Below are 16,713 nucleotides of genomic sequence, written 5' to 3'. Positions count from 1 at the left end.
ACATTTTATCGACAATCTTTACTTTAATTTACCTTTTCTGGAGATGATACATGAACCCGTTTTTTTTAGATTCGGTGAAATATAATTCTGTCTCTATATTGAGAAACTGCAGTAGAGAACACAGTGACAGATTTACGTTAGGTACAGTCGTTATTTAGATGTATCTGGGTTTATATTTTAGAAATGTAATGCCTCATAGTAGCCTAGGTAAACTCATTATGGTTATGGACCATGTTATCGATTAGGAAGTGATGACGGATTATATGACATGTTATGTCACTGTTTATTTGAGGTCCATAATGATCTTTATTTGAAATAACCTACGTTAAAGTATTTAAAATAAAATGTAATTAAAAAATAAAATAGTTTTATGTTTGCTTTACACATCAGCCTTGAGAAGTTATCTTTATTGTCGCGCGAAGAATGTTTTCAGAGCAACAGGTGCGTCTGGATGCCTTCAGGGAACTTGTAAGAATCGGTAATTGTGGTAGTCTTACATAAAACTGGTGCAAGGAGACAACAAACCGTTGTCTAAAGCTTGTATAAGCAACAAAAACCACCCCAGGGAGGCGTTTCAAGTTTTGAAACACCTGTAGGCTGCTGCGATTATTACTAAATCTACACTGTTTACCGAGTATTTGAACGCCTCACAGTCCCCGCCTCTCGCTGCTGTCCTGTGGAGAATAGTTAAGAATGTACTGCCCCTGGGTGTCAGCGGTGAAATTGAACTCTCAGTCAGCAGTCAGGTTCACGGCCCCCCGAGGAGGTCTTTCTGCTCTCCTCCCTGTATTCACTTTCCTGCATTTTATTTTTTATCAATATGTCTCCCTCCACGTCCCCACGGTTCTTCACGGAGAGGGAGGTGGCCCTCCACTGCTCCAAGGACTCCTGCTGGGTGCGTCTGGGGACCAGGGTCTACGACGTGACCTCTTTCTTGCGGATGCACCCGGGCGGGGAGGCGCTGATACTCCGGAGGTCAGGGAAGGACGTAAGAGGTGAGATAGAAGGACCCCCCCACCGGCACTCGGAGAACGCACGGCGATGGATGGAGCAGTACTATATCGGGGAGCTGGACATGGACAGTGGCACCGAGGAGGCACAGGTAGGGTCTGACCAGAGACATGTGACGTAGAGAAAATACCTGTCACACTGGAAGGTCGTCAGGGTGTGTAAGAGACTGACAGGTGGCTTAATGTTTCTTTGGTCTTTCTACCACGAATATGGCCTCAAGTCAAGGCTGTAGCCCTGCACCAGAGGTGGAAGAAGTATCTTGTAAAAGTAGAACTACCAGAGTGTAGGAATACTCTGTTACACGTAAAGTCCTGCATTCAAAATGTCACTCAAGTAAAAGAAGAACAGTATTAGCATCAAAAATATACTTCAATTACCAAATGTAAAAGTGCAGATTGGCCCATTCCAGAATAATATATATTATATGTTTTGATTATAATTATTGATGCATTATTAGAGTGTTATCAAAGCTGGTAAAGGTGCAGCTAGTGTTAATGACTTTGTAGGGTAGCTTGTGACTTGTACTCCATGTGTAACTAAAGTCCTTTTAAAGTTTTGTTTATATTTCACATTAATAATCAAGATCTGCATAGTAACTAAATATATGAAATAAATGCAGTGGAATAAAAGTACACCATTTACCTGAATTTGAATGGGGTAGAAGAACAAATGAGCAACACATGTAACCACTCAAGTAAAGTACAAGTCAAAATTGTTAGTGCAGTACTTGAGTACATTTACTTTAGCATACTGCCCTACACTCATAATTTGAAAAGCAGTTGCACCTGTTTTAAAATGTAAGCGGCTCTATTAACGCCCTTAAATAGCGAAACCAGAGGAAAATGTCCCCTAGCCTATAAACCGTGCCTGGGGAGCCATTATGTTCACAGCCATGACATGCTGCGAACAGGTCATTTAAATTGGCTGCATTGGATGTTTTTTGAAGTTGAGAGGCTCTGTTAGTAACAGGTGTATGTATAATTGTCTCTCACTTGACTTTACTGGGGGAAAAAGGAACTCCCAGCTCCCCTCCCCCTCCCCCTCCTCCCGGAGTGGAAAGAGACACATAGGGTGGTGTCTGGCTCCGTTCAGGTGATACCAGTGGGGTTAGCATGTAGTGTGTGTGTGTGTGTGTGTGTGTGTGTGTGTGTGTGTGTGTGTGTGTGTGTGTGTGTGTGTGTGTGTGTGTGTGTGTGTGTGTGTGTGTGTCCTAGCATTACTATACTTGTGGGGACCTACATCTGTTTACACAGTCACGTGTGGGGACTCGCCTCCCTTATGGGGACAAATTGGAGGTCCCCATGAGGGGGATCATTCATTTTAGGGTGAAGACTTAGTTAGGTTTAGGATTCGGGGGAAAGTTAAGGGTAAGGGTTTGGCATGTGTTGGTTATGGTTAAGGTTAAGGTTAGGATAAGTCTCCAGGAAATGCATGTAAGTCAATGTAATGTCCCCTGAAGTGATGTTTACATGGTGTGTGTGTGTGTGTGTGTGTGTGTGTGTGTGTGTGTGTGTGTGTGTGTGTGTGTGTGTGTGTGTGTGACTGTTTTATCTTGTCCCAAGAGGGATTGAGAGCTCAAAAAAGAGTGCAGATTTGAAAACAGAAGCTTCCCATCATTTGTTGTAAGGGGAATCCTCATCTAATGTAGCTCTCTCTGTCTCTGTGTGTTTCCTTGTGTGTGAGGAGGGAGAAAACAGCAAGTTTGCATACATCTCATGCCGACAGAGTTCACATTTACATGGCTTGCCCTCTCATGCATTGTGTGTGGGTATATATCAGTCTTCAAAGTTTACACTTTATTGCTTTTTCCGTTCTTCTTTCACATCTCTAGGGCTTCAGTCACTGATAAGTCATAACAAATATGGACTTTTGGCTAGGGATGTCCCGATCACCTTTTTTTGCTCCCGATCCGATTCCGATCATTTGATATTGACAATCTGCCAATACCGATTTTTCCCGATCCGATCTTTATGCAATGCATTAAGAGAAAGAAAAGGTAACAGATAACGGCTGGTCATCCAACGCGATGAATTCAGCTATCTTGGCTGTTATTGTGTTGGCCTTTTCACTGTTCTGGGGCAGTTTCTCTTTCCTTTTGAAAGTCTCTGAAAGTGTCGGTTGTCTCAGTGCCGTTACCTGAGTGGCCGCTGTGTACTCGTCCTGTTGTTGTTGATGTTTGTTTCTCAGGTAGCATATTAGATTGGTCGTGTTGAACGTAGCTCTGTTCTTTCCACCACGCGGAACCTCTGCCTTGCAAACATTGCATCTGGCTGTTACACTGCCTTCACTCTCAATTTTATAATACTTCCAAACTCCTGACATTTTCTCTGTCCCGACTCCCGAGTCACCAGCTGAACGTAGCCTCTCGTTAGCTTACTGCTACTATTAGACACTGCGTCCACTCTTTCAGAGAAATAAGCAACCAGGTCTGAAAACAAGCCCAAAGAAGCAACACATACATGATGTTGTGTAATTTTTAGGGCTGTCAAGTTAACGCGTGAATAAAAAAAATTAACGCCACTAATTATTTTAACGCGATTAACGCATGTGTATTTTTTTTCCTCGGCCGCCCCGTAGTTTCAGAGCGCATCGAGTTTAAAATACCATCTACAAGCTGATGCTGACAGCCCCGCTCCTGCCGCCCGCTTGCAGCAGACCACACTTCCACGCTCACCGGCAGGCACCGACTGGCCATCTGGAGGACCGGGAGGGTGTGTGTATGTGTGGCCCGAGCGAGCGAGAGAGAGACCTTACGTGCATTGTTGTTGTTAGCATCGGGTGCTAGCTAGCTGCGCTAACGGATATAAGGAGCTGTTTAAATGAAAACAGAGGAGCGCTCTATCCACACAACTGCGCCGAGCACTTGACTTGATGCAGGAAGCAGACAGCGGGACATTGTACGAGAAGTCAGCACACTCATGATTGCAGCAACATGATTGCAGCGTCCAGGCAGCTCCCGTTCGAGCATATGCCTTGAGTTGCACATAGCTTCAACGATCCAACACACACACACACACACCACACACACACACACACACACACACACACACCACACACACACACACACACACACACACACACACACACACCACACACACACACACACACACACACACACACACACACACACACACACACACACACACACACACACACACACACACACACACACACACACCATTTGTATTGTATGAGAGGTTCCAGGTTGAATTGAGGCGAATATTTGTAATGTTCAGAGGTTGTTGTGTTTAATATTCATGAGAATATTTGTCATTGTTCAAATGATAATAAACATTAGCATAAAGCATATGTGTCCACTCATATGTTGATAAGAGTATTAAAAACTTGAAAAATATTCCTCTAAGGTACATTTATAACAGATCAAAAATGTGCGATTAATTTGCGATTAATCGCGATTAACTATGGACAATCATGCGATTAATCGCGATTAATATTTTAATCGACTGACAGCCCTAGTAATTTTAAACCAAAACTAAGTCCTCAGGATGACTTTAAGACGTGAACATGGTCATTTTTGTTGAAAAACAAAACAAAAAATTATTTTCCCGATCCCCGATTTTTTTCTCCCGATTCCGATCTTTTGAAAATCACGTGATCGGCTCCGATCCCCGATCACGTGATCGGCTCCGATCCCCGATCACGTGATCGGATCGGGACATCTCTACTTTTGGACTTTTTTTGTCTTCAAGATATTGGACTTCGATAGCATTCTGCACATGTGGTGTCTGACATGTTGGCAGGTATGCTGTGAAAGTTATATACTGTATGTAGTTAGACCCTTACAACGGCCACACACATTTTCACACATTCACACTGGCTGTTCAAAGTTGTTAGTGGTTTTCCTTTGTTAACTGCTAGCATCACAATATCCTCCACAAAATGCAAAGTCATCACACATTTTCATTTCTTTTAAATTATAACTACGACTTGGTTAGGCATGATTCAGCATGGTTAGTGTTTTGCAGAAGTCTAACTCAAGGTCTGAGCTTCGAGGGGAAAATATCTTGAAAGAAATGCCATTCTAAAGTCACAGAGACTGCTGAAATGTGACAATTGAAGTCTCAAGAGTCACAAGGATATTCCAGTTGTTAATAAAATATAACCCTTACTTAATTTGTCCTACAGGTATGGCTACAAAACAAATGGTTCTTACTTTGTCTCCTTTTTAAAGTCACTTAGAGACCTTGGTTAAGCTACAAATGATAAACCTGCACCACAATTTGTTCTTTAATGATGCCTTATGGCCTGGCAGTAAATGGTATTTCCACCAAGCAGCGTAAATAGTAGTGCAAAAACCGAATGTATCAACTTTCGGTAACCCAGTGTGACTTGAAAGAGGTTTTAATTGTGCTTGGATTGCTTTGAACCGAAGAGTCCTTCGAGGTCACGTTAAATGTTGTTGAAATAATGTAGATTTGCCTTCCGTGGAAAGGTTTGATTTGAGATATCATCGTGACACTGGCAATCATTGATGAATTGTGATTCTATAAAAATGTTTTAATTGTTAACCCAAGCATGTGTCTTGAAATGTCTATGTGTCGACATATTGTTATATTATCCAAATAGTTGCCAATGATTTCTGTCGATAAAACAAACACATCAATACATATTGTCATCATTAGTGTGTTTTAAAGGGGCCCTATTATTTCCCCCTTTCCTGTAATGTGTTCAAATCCCAAAGCTTCCTCCAGAGGGAGTTTCACGCTATTTTTTCCTCTTTAGTCCCATTTATTGCAGAATTATATGCTAATGTTATAATGGGCTGTTCTGTCTTATTCTGTGTTATCTTGAGATTCACTGCACTATACATCAGTGTTAATTCACTCAACAAATCATTTCCTTAGTCTTCTGATTAGAGATACTCCGATCGCCAATTTTGGGGCCGATCGCCGGAATCAGTATCGCCGATCCGATCGAGTGGGCGGGGCCTAAATGGAAGATTTAAACATCACTTTAAATCTTCCATTTAAAGTGATGTTTAAACTCAGTTAATGGGGCTCATTCACTGGAGCTTCCACAAACAACAATCAACTTAATTATTACATTGAAATGATGTACATTATTCAAGTTTACATTCACTTTGGAGAATAACACGGGAGAAATGAGCGGAAGCGCCCTCTTTTCCTCTCTCCCTCTCCCTCTCCCCCTCTCCTGACAGCCTGTCAGTATCTCATGCAGCTCACTGATCCAGTAATGAGTGACCCGACAGTGAAGAATACATATATTTATAATAACTAGTTTAGCTTGTTCCAGAGGTAGATACAATAGCTAAGTGTGTTAGGTCTAACTCTTGTGTGTTTCGTCCCGCTTACCGGTCCGGCGGGCGGAGCTGCAGGATTTTTGCTTCACACACACGTTGCATACCGCTATTTTACTGTCTTTTTCGGACACCTTAAAATAATGCCAGACCGGTGAAGCCATTTTGGCGAGCTTGTTTTGCCGCACACAGAGAAAAGTGTCATATATTTTACGTCATGCGATCGGCTCTCACGATCGGCATGTTTAGAGAGCACCGATCGGTAGAGAGTGAGTATCGGCCGATCTCGATCGGTGACCGATCGATCGGAGCATCCCTACTTCTGATGTGTGCTTTTTGAGGCAGCAGATGTTAAAGGTGGGGTAGGTAATTTTGGAGAAACCGGCTCGAGATCGCTAGAATTTGAAAATACACAGCCGGAAAAAATCTGCCACTTCCTCACAGAGCCCCTCCTCCAACACACACGAACGCGCACATGACCAATGAGGGCACGAGATAAGTTTGTGCCCAGATGGAAGGCTGACAGGCAGGTAGGCCATCCAGTTATTTTAGCCGGGCCGGCTAAAATGATTGGTCGTGCTTTTTACAGTACTACAGCTTCCACAGATGACATTTTTTTATGGATTTTTTGTCAAAGCACTTAAGATATTCATTGCTATCGGGATGTTAAGAGCATTCCATGGAATATAACAAAAAGTGTATCTCGAGCCGGTTTCTCAAACTTACCTACCCCATCTTTAAGTGTATTCTCTAATGATGACCCTGGCCCATTCTTTCTTGGAAGACCTCTCCCCCAAAGGGGTTAAGTCATGCTAACCAGAAGAGGATACAGTCAATCAGCTCTTTCTGTGTCTCAGAGGAGATTTCCTTGCAGCAGAGATATCTGGCTTGGTAGACATTATTGGCCAGTATAGTGTTTGAGGTTACTCATACAGCAAACAAAAAGAGATTAATGGGGAGAGTAGAAAATATGGAGTCATTTTTGTTTGCGTAGGTATTCACAACTGTTTCCACACATTCTCAACCATTGATTGACATTTTTATATGCATTTTGAATCTGTTCATGTCTCAGATTTTGCATTTCTTGCTCTCATTTTACTGCATTTAGTCAAATCCTCTTGACCCCTGAACATAAGGTTGTGTCTTCTTAATGATAATTCCGTTTCATTTGAATAGAAAACCTTTATTGTCATTATAGACAAATATACATTTGTGAGTGCAATCAATTATCTGAGGCAGGACTTGATCTCTTGTTGCTTTGTGTTGTTGGAAGGTAGGGTCTACTAGTGCAGTGGTTCCCAACCTGGGGGGCAAAGATGGGGGGGGGGGGCGCCAGGCCTCAGATGATTTGAGGCCAAATATCATTTGAATACAAATTCAAGTTAGTAGCTATTAAAGGCATACAAAGACAGAAATGTATAATTGTTTCTTTAATAGAAATGTTTCTTCCGCCCGTAAAGTGTCCAAACCAGGCTTTTCTGGATAAGCGCATTTTTAAAACATAGTCAACTTCCAACAGGAGTCAGCCCTTGGGAAAAAAGGTTGGGAACCCCTGTACTGTGTGTGTGTGTTGTGTGTGTGTGTGTGTGTGTGTGTGTGTGTGTGTGTGTGTGTGTGTGTGTGTGTGTGTGTGTGTGTGTGTGTGTGTGTGTGTGTGTGTGTGTGTGTGTGTGTGTGTGTGTGTGTGTGTGTGTGTGTGTGTGTGTGTGTGTGTGTGTGTGTGTGTGTGTGTGTGTGTGTGTGTGTGTGTGTGTGTGTGTGTGTGTGTGTGTGTGTGTGTGTGTGTGTGTGTGTGTGTGTGTGTGTGAGCTAGGTTTACAATCAAACAGAGGTGCTGTTTCTATGTCAATAATTTAAACTGGTTTGTATTAGATACCGATTGCTTCCATTCCGAATCTGTGTCCCTCTGTTAGGACTACATAATCACTAAGTCCACCCATGATTGCACGTTGGTGTTACAGATCGATGCTTGTTCTAACAATATTTGAGTACAGACAACGGCTGCCAAGCCCCATTTTCTTCAGGTTAATCAACTACCCAGTAAAAATACTTGAATACCACTGATTGAAATCATTAGGTCCTTAAGGTTGTAAAATGTGGATAATAATAAAGGACAACCCAAGTTTGCCATTTGCTCTTTTTACTCCACTGAGCTACTTGTATTGGATGAACGGGGCCCCGCCTCCATAAACTGTATTTAGTTGTCTTTACATCACACCGGCTGCGAAGAGTACAAGTGAAGAAGCATAAACACAAACACTAGAAGAAGAAGAACAGAAAAGGCAATTCTGGCTCAAAATATATCCCTATGTTTGTTGTCTCTAAAACTCAGTACAGTATCTGAGCTATTTAAGGTGTTTTGGCAAGATGGACCCAAAGTATAAATATGTGTAGCAGCCAGGGAAGTGGTATGTTAAATTAGGGCTGCTCGATTATGGCAAAAATCATAATCTCGATTATTTGGGTGAATAATTGATTAAAAAAAAAAAACGGTTATCCATTTACTTTGAAAACATCCATTTATTGAAAAACTAAATGTGAACAATATGTTTTTAATAGTTGACTACCTTGAACTTTAAGTATAATTCAACTGAAAAACCAATAAAAATGTTTTTTTTTAAATAATAAAAAAATTAAAATAATCGTTTTATTTCGATTATGTTGTTTTCATAATCGTTGCAAGCCAAAATCGTAATTGCGATTAAAATACGATTAATTGAGCAGCCCTATTTTAAATTGTGTGAATTTCTCAGTGCAGGTTGAGCAAATATACCAAATTACTTATCCCCTTAATCTGTGTGTCAGCCATAGGTGCACCTTTGTTTGCTGTTCTCCTGTCCCTTTGTCTGAAAGGAATTTAACCAGCAAGGCCTGTATACCTCTGACCGGGATGTGGTAGTTCTACACTAAGAAGCCCATGGAACATTCTGTTAAATGTGTTTACCATTTATTTATGTGGATTTGAAATGTCAACAAATTGAACAGGGTAGAAGTCGTATTCTTGCGTACAGGAGAATGTATCTCTGTAGTCATGCATTTGGGGGGATAGTACGCTTATCATTTAATAAGTGGAATCACAAATGAGAATTTAAATGAATGAACAACGGAGACTCTATAGAAGAGCTCAGCAGACCGTCAGCATATGTCGAGAATGAGACAGGAAGTGAGTCAAATTGAATAAAGTAGTTAAGAAGAAATGCCAATAGCATGTGAAAATGAAACCAAGCACAGATGGAAAATAGAACAGACATAGTGAATACAGGATAATAACAGGGCGTAATAATAATGTAATTACTTGGAGTCTCATGTTGATTGTCAAGGTCGTGATGGTGGGTGTTGACAGGTTTTGTGGATGGAATGTTGGAGGGTGAGCGGGTCTGCCTGCTGAAGTCGTGGAATGCAGACCTTCATATGCATGGATATTTTCTGAAGGCTAGCAGAGGAGGGGGAGATTGAGGGGGTTTGGGGGGGGACTTGGTTGAATATTACCATTCAAATCCATATTAACACCTGCTAAATGCCAAATAATGGTACAATTTGTCTTTGTCTGCATCCTAGAGTAATAACCCTAACCCTATGTTGTGGGTATTACCAGCAGGGACAGAACCACTGATATGTTTTACACCTTGTGAGTCTGTGTGTCATCATAGAAAAATCTGCTCCTGGGGAAGGATGAACCACAGAAGTCCTTTTGAGTAATATTCCGTAAGTGTTTGTCTGGTTTGTCTGGATGTGGACCACTGTAACCGTACAGAAAACTTCACACATGTGTTTGAGATTAAAATGAAGGTCCAGTTCAAAGATGGGCGTGGTCCAAGAAAGGGGTGTGATTGGGTCATTGGCCTCTTTACTTAACTCTATGCCCTGGCCTGATTTGGTGTCACAAGACTTTAAAGCAGTTTAGATTAAATGAAAGACAGAGTTTAGGACACGTTTGGACATAATAGAAAGTGGGGAAGGGACCATTTCCCCCCTACTTTAAGAGCAATCTGGCCCCATGGCTGATGTGATCTCACCACAAGATGATCTTGAGTTTGTGAAAGAATCTGTTCATGCAGACATTCACTATAAACCAATCATATCAAAGTAATTAATAGCACATGAAGGATTCTGACCACTTGTTCTGTATCTAGCGTCCATGTCCTCAGTTTTTTCCCCAACATGCTGTTAAACTACCTCTTTTACAACTCTTAAAAGCTGCTCTGAGTTTATCACCACGGTGATACATTACCCGGTATACATTGTTTACCTTTGCTACCATAGAAACTGCAGACACGGCAATTAACCCTCAGGTGCAAGCCTCAGGTGGCTCCCCTCATCGTTACGGTAACACCTGGATAAGAGATTTAGACCGAGGGAAGAACTGGATGGACATTCAGAAGGGACAGAGGTGAACATATGCCTGAAAGGTGTAATTGAATTGGGCAATTGTCTCACAGGAGTGGTACTGAGACCTGCCATTACCCTTTTCTCATTGTTTGCACTTTGCACTCAACCACTCCTGAGGTTGTAACTTTTTTAATAATGAGTAATTTTCCCAATTGTAGTGTTCCTTCTCATTTGTCTGTTGCGATCCCATGGGATGATCTCATTGGCTTGACAGGTATGATAATATCAATAATAACCCTGCTGTTTGTGGACATAATAGAAAGGGCAGAAGAGAATGTGTTACAATGGGACTGAATTGTTGCTTCTCTGTCACGATCTGTCTGTGTGGTGTTTTGTCTTGTATAGATCTGTCTTTGGTTTTCCGTCTGCGTTGTGTCTTGTCTAGATCTGTCTTTGGTTTTCCGTCTGCGTTGTGTCTTGTCTAGATCTGTCTTTGGTTTTCCGTCTGCGTTGTGTCTTGTCTAGATCTGTCTTTGGTTTTCTGTCTGCGTTGTGTTTTGTCTGGTTTAGATCTGTCTGTGGTTCCCTGTCGTTAGTTTCCCTGGTGTGTCTAATTTACCCGATTGTGTTCACCTGGTGTGTCTGTGTTTTCTCCTCCTTCCTCACCTGTGTCTTGTTTGTATGATTAGTCTTGTGTGTATTTAAGTTCTGGTTTTTCTGTCTGTCTTTGTCGGTTCGTCTTGTGTAATGACTTGGTCTGCGGTGAGTGTTCTATTCAGTAGTGATGGCGAGATGAAGCCTTATGAAGCTTTGAAGCTTTCCAGCCAATTGGTTCGCAAAAGGGTTCATCTCATGAGGCTTCATCATGGGCTTCATTTGAACACAAACCCCCTGCTGGTCAAAGTGTGTAAAACAGGCAGATTGGACATCTCAACAGTGTGCTGTATCTCATACCGAGTTCTCATTGAGTAAAGCCTTAGAATAACTCTAAACAACGAACAGAAAATCATATTTTCATGTTAACAATATTGTTTTTATTCCAGTTGAATGATTGTGATTGAAAAGCCTAAGGAGGCTGGTAAACATTGCAAAGAGGGATTTGTATTCCTTAATAATATTCATAAACGTAACCATGTTGTAGCCTGAGAAAGGCTAAACCATATCAAAGAATACATGTATTAACTACATTATCTCATTTAGCTGTAGCTTTTATAAACAACAACAAATACGTATTGACCAGTCCTTGAACCAGAGACCCTGCGGTCATGAGTCAACTGCTTTCCAGCTGAGCCGCAGCACACACACTGAATCTCACTGAAAACACTGCAGCATATTTATTCATTTATTTATTGATGTTTTTATTCCTACATTTATTTATGCTTGTATCTATTTATACTTATGACATGTTCCGACCTCTATAAGTGAGGGTCTGAGCTCTCTTGATTCCATCGTTTCACCGGGCCCGGGTACAGGAGGGGTAATATGGTTCTTATTATACATCCAGGTATTATGAGCGTTGTGGTTCAACGGTTCAACCGATCTGAATCGCTTCGTGAAGCAGTCACATGGTATCGACAGGCAGCGAGGCTTCGTTTGTCATCGGTGACGTCACTGGCCCAAAACGATACAAGCCTCGATACATGCTTCACAAACAGCTTCGGGGATTACCCGACACACGCTCCGAAGCCTCGGCGCAATACGTAACATCACTACTGTTCAGTCTTTGTTAATAGTTTAGCCTTGAAATAAAGGAGTTATTTTTGTCACTTTAATCTGCATTTGGGTCCTGCTTCCTACACACACCGTAACATCTCAATCATTCCTCAATCCACTCCTCCATAGTAAGACCCGCCCGGAGGTCGAAGTTAATCTTAAATGTTTCCATCTTATGCTTTGCAAGTTTGTTTCGGAATGGAAGAAATGTAAATATATTTATAAAACGGACAAGTCAAATCAAGCAATCTGATTGGTCGATAGCGTTTTTGCAGACCTTTTTGATTACATATTTGAAAACGTTGTTGCTTGCTTTAAAAGTAGCACAATTCATTATGTCAAACCTTGGAAAGTATCTAGATATCCCTGCCCTAATGCCAACGTAACTGCACACTGAATATGTTTTGCCGTTTGATGTCTATGGCCCTTTCTCATTTCTCGAACTCCCCTCCTCGACTCCTATCCTCGATACTTAGTCCCGCCCACAGGAGATGCGAGCGGAGGACTGAGGAGGGGAACCGAGGAGAGAGGAGGGGAAGCAGCAGGCGGTTAGAGAAATGAGAACTCCTCTCCTCTGAGCGGTCATTTTAAAGAGACGTCCATTAATGATGACAGAAGGCACAGCAGCGCTCTGTCTGATGGACAGATGTGTTCATGACCACTTATATATTTACTTTGATTCATTCACAGTGCGGTATAATGAGACAATAACGGGCTACAGATGCGGACACGCACACACACATATCAGGGTTTCCGTTAGCCGGTAATTACCGGTTTTTAGCTGGTAAAATTTATAAAAAACCGGTAAATTCAAAACCTGACGGTCAAAATGTCTGGTAATAATTAGGGAGGCTCCGATCGATCGGCCGCCGGTCATTATCGGCCGATATTCACTCTTAATAGTTTGATCGGTGCTCTCTATAAAGGCCGATCAGGAGAGCTGGATCTGATCGATATGGACATAAACGCGAGTGAAGTGTAACCGGAGCGAGAGAGAGATCAGATCAGCTGCTGAGTCTGACCGAGACACGCAGCTCTGCAGGATCACCTGAAGCCCCGCCCTCTGTTTAGCGAGCTGCATGAGAAACTGACGTGCTGTCAGGAGAGAGAGGGAGGGAGAGGATCCGTTTCTCCCGTGTTATTATTCAAAGTTGATGTAAACTTCTGAATAATGTACGTTATCTACTACAAGTAGTTTGTTTGAATGTAATAATTATGTTGTTTGTTGTTTGTGGAATCATTTATTGAAAAATGAATCTGAATTTTTCGATCTGTTACGATTATAAACTGAAGCAATATAAAAATGAGCCCGTGAACTGAGTTTTAAACTGAAGCATATCTGCTCATAGTCCGGTAATTACCTGCTAACGGAAACTCTGCTACACAACTATTATTATTATTGAAATATGACCGGTAAGTTTCAAATTAGTCCGGTAAAATAAATTCTGCCCGGACATTTGACCGGCGAGAAAAAATCCTAGCGGAAACCCTGACACATATATATGTATATATTTATATAAATATATACAATTTCAGAATCAAACAGAGCACTCATCATAACGTAACACTATCAGAGACTGGATATATCCCCCTCTCCCCTCTGGTCGCTACAATGAGGGAAATAAATTACGGGCCAAAAGTTGTATTTACAAGTATTACAAGTAAGCAGAGGACACCAAACCAACTGAGACCTGTCTGTCCGCTGCATCTATGCACACACTGTACCACACACACCTACACGGCTACACTACACACACGCACATACAGCTCCTAAAACAGGCTACAGCCGTTGTGTATTTTATTGTGAAGCACTAAATGGTTTTAGAAAAATATCGACTCTTTGTTTGTAGATATCTACTAAACTACAGCAAATACAGAGAGTAATGTAGGCCTGTTATACTGAGTGATATATATTTTACACACTGCTCTGCTTTCTGCACGGACCTCACAGCTGTTCTCACTGTAAACATCGCGTCGCGATGAAAGCAGTTAATAAAATAATATCCAGGGGATGCATGCAGAGCTGTCATTGGCTGAGATAAGTCCGGCCGTGCGTCACGACTCTTTGAAACATCTCTGTTGCCGGAAATGCATCCATGAAGGAGCCGTGGAGGACCGTGGAGGACCCATCAGTGTATCCTCGGTTATAGCTCCTCCAGAGAGCCTCCTCGACGCTCGATCCTCGGTCCTCGAAGTGCATTTAGAGAAATGAGATGTCCTTCAACATGGCACGCTAAAATTCATTTCCGGGTCACTACCGGAGGACCGAGGAGTCGAGGAGTCGAGGAGTCGAGGAGGGGGATTTGATGAAATGAGAAAGGGCCTATGTCTGGACCGCTGCGAAAAAAGGAGGGTTTCTGCCCCATTACTTCTCCGCTGTTTTCTTGTCCCAGTTTGAAAAGCAAACTGCAGGCAGTTTGCTTTTCAGCCCAACTGTATACAGTTTTTCTCAGACGCGGAGGGATACTGACTTGTGAAAAGTAACTACAATTCTACCCGTGGTATACGCTCAGTATATCACGAAGGGTTCGTACGGTCATTGAAAACCTGGAAAAGTCATGGAAATTGAAAATGCAAATTCCAGGCCCTGGAAAAGTTATGGAAAACAATATTTTCTCAAAGTTTTGGAAAAGTCATGGAAATGTAACTAAAGTTGCGTCAAATATAATTTACATTTAATCTAATCGCTGAAATAATCTGCGGTCGCGAGCTGTTATGTGCCATCATGACGCGCATGGTGTTATTTTTTAATATAAATGCGAGCTGTGTGCTTGAGTCTTCCTGCCTGTCGGCTGAACTCTGCTGCTCCGGGATGAGGGTCAGCTACATTATCTACGGTGTGTTCGTTAACTGTGCGGAGTCACTGTGGCACAGACTCCTCCGCTGGTGAACAGCTGTTAGAACGGGCCGTTCAGGTGTTCAGAGCAGAGCGGCAGAGCGTGATGTGAACCGAAACGTTTTTCTGTCGCAATATCATTTAAGGAATCGTTGAGCTAGCTAGCTAGCATACATTGTCACTATCTGCTAACGTTAGCTTTAGCCTTCGTTTTCTAATAGTTTTTTTCATAGGCTATAAACGGAGGTGGTATAAGTATAGATCTTGTACTTTATTAAAAGTAGAAGTACTCAGATCTTATACTTTAGTAGAAGTAGGCTACTCAGATCTAAATAAAAGTAGAAGTACTCAGATCTTGTACTTGATTAAAAGTAGATTAGAAGTACCAGAGTGTAGGAATACTCTGTTTCAGTAAAAGTCCTGCATTCAAAATGTTCCTCAAGTAAAAGTAGAAAAGTATTCTAATAAAAATATAGTGAAAGTAGCGACAGTAAAAGTAGTCATTGTGCAGATTGGTCCATTTCAGAATAATATATATGATATGTTTTATAATGATTGATCATGAAAGTGTTCTCAAAGCTGGTGAAGGTGCAGCTAGTTTGAATGACTTTGTATACTGCAGGGTAGCTGGTGGATTTACTCCAGATTTACTACAGGTGGAACTAAAGTCTGATTTAACACTTGGTCACATCATTCATCCAGATCTGTGAAGTAACTAAAGGTATTAAATACATGTAGTGGAGTAGAAGTACACCATGTACCTGAACTGTAGTGGAGTCGAAGTACACCATGTACCTTCAGGTTCAGGTTATTTATTTGTACCCGTAGGTAGTTTCTATTTGCAGACAAAAAGACAAGGGTTCCATCCTGACACTAAAAACAAATACAAACAACAGACACATCTCTAATAAAGGACTAGTAAAAGTACAAGTATACCCTGCTCAACCAAATCTCAAAATATTTAAAAAACATTTTAAGAAGGAAAACACTAGCACAAACATGGACATTCAAAATTCACAATTAAATAAATTAATACAAATAGTCATCTGTGTGACGCTCCATGATGTGTTAATTTGTGCAATAGCTGCTGGGATAACACTGTTTTTATACCGCTTCGTTCTACTCCTTGGGACGAGTAACCTCCGGCCCGAAGGAAGAAGCTTGAATTCTGAGTGCAGAGGGTGGGAGTCATCGTCTAATATGGAGCTGGATAACCGCTGTAACTGCCTGAGGTACAGGGTCTCCAGGTTTAGCTGTGGCTCACCAATCAGTCTGCTGGACCACTTTATGATCTGACTCAGAGAGTTTCTGCTCTTTAAAGTCAGGTTACCAAACCATGACATTAGTGAAAAAGACAGAATTTACTCGATAAAAGCACGATAAAACAATTAACTGTAGTGGAGTCGAAGTACACCATGTACCTCTGAACTGTAGTGAGTAGAAGTACACCATGTACCTCTGAACTGTAGTGAGTAGAAGTACACCATGTACCTCTGAACTGTAGTGGAGTAGAAGTACACCATGTACCTCTGAACTGTAGTGGAGT

At 41.6% G+C, this 16,713-nt stretch overlaps 1 protein-coding gene across 1 annotated transcript in view; it reads left to right on the top strand.

Annotated features, from left to right (window-relative positions):
• The first annotated feature begins 723 nt into the window (after nt 1-723).
• fa2h (fatty acid 2-hydroxylase) overlaps nt 724-16,713 on the top strand; it is a 76,853-nt gene continuing 60,863 nt past the window's right edge. Inside the window, exon 1 of the mRNA XM_034084382.2 lies at nt 724-1,102. Coding sequence (XP_033940273.1) covers nt 821-1,102 — 282 coding nt within the window. The 5' untranslated portion in view covers nt 724-820. The remainder of the gene's footprint in view (nt 1,103-16,713) is intronic.

Source organism: Pseudochaenichthys georgianus, chromosome 6 (assembly GCF_902827115.2).
Source record: "Pseudochaenichthys georgianus chromosome 6, fPseGeo1.2, whole genome shotgun sequence".
Taxonomy (NCBI): domain Eukaryota; kingdom Metazoa; phylum Chordata; class Actinopteri; order Perciformes; family Channichthyidae; genus Pseudochaenichthys; species Pseudochaenichthys georgianus.
Note: the sequence above shows the minus strand (reverse complement) of the source record. Positions and strands in the feature narration are given on the sequence as shown.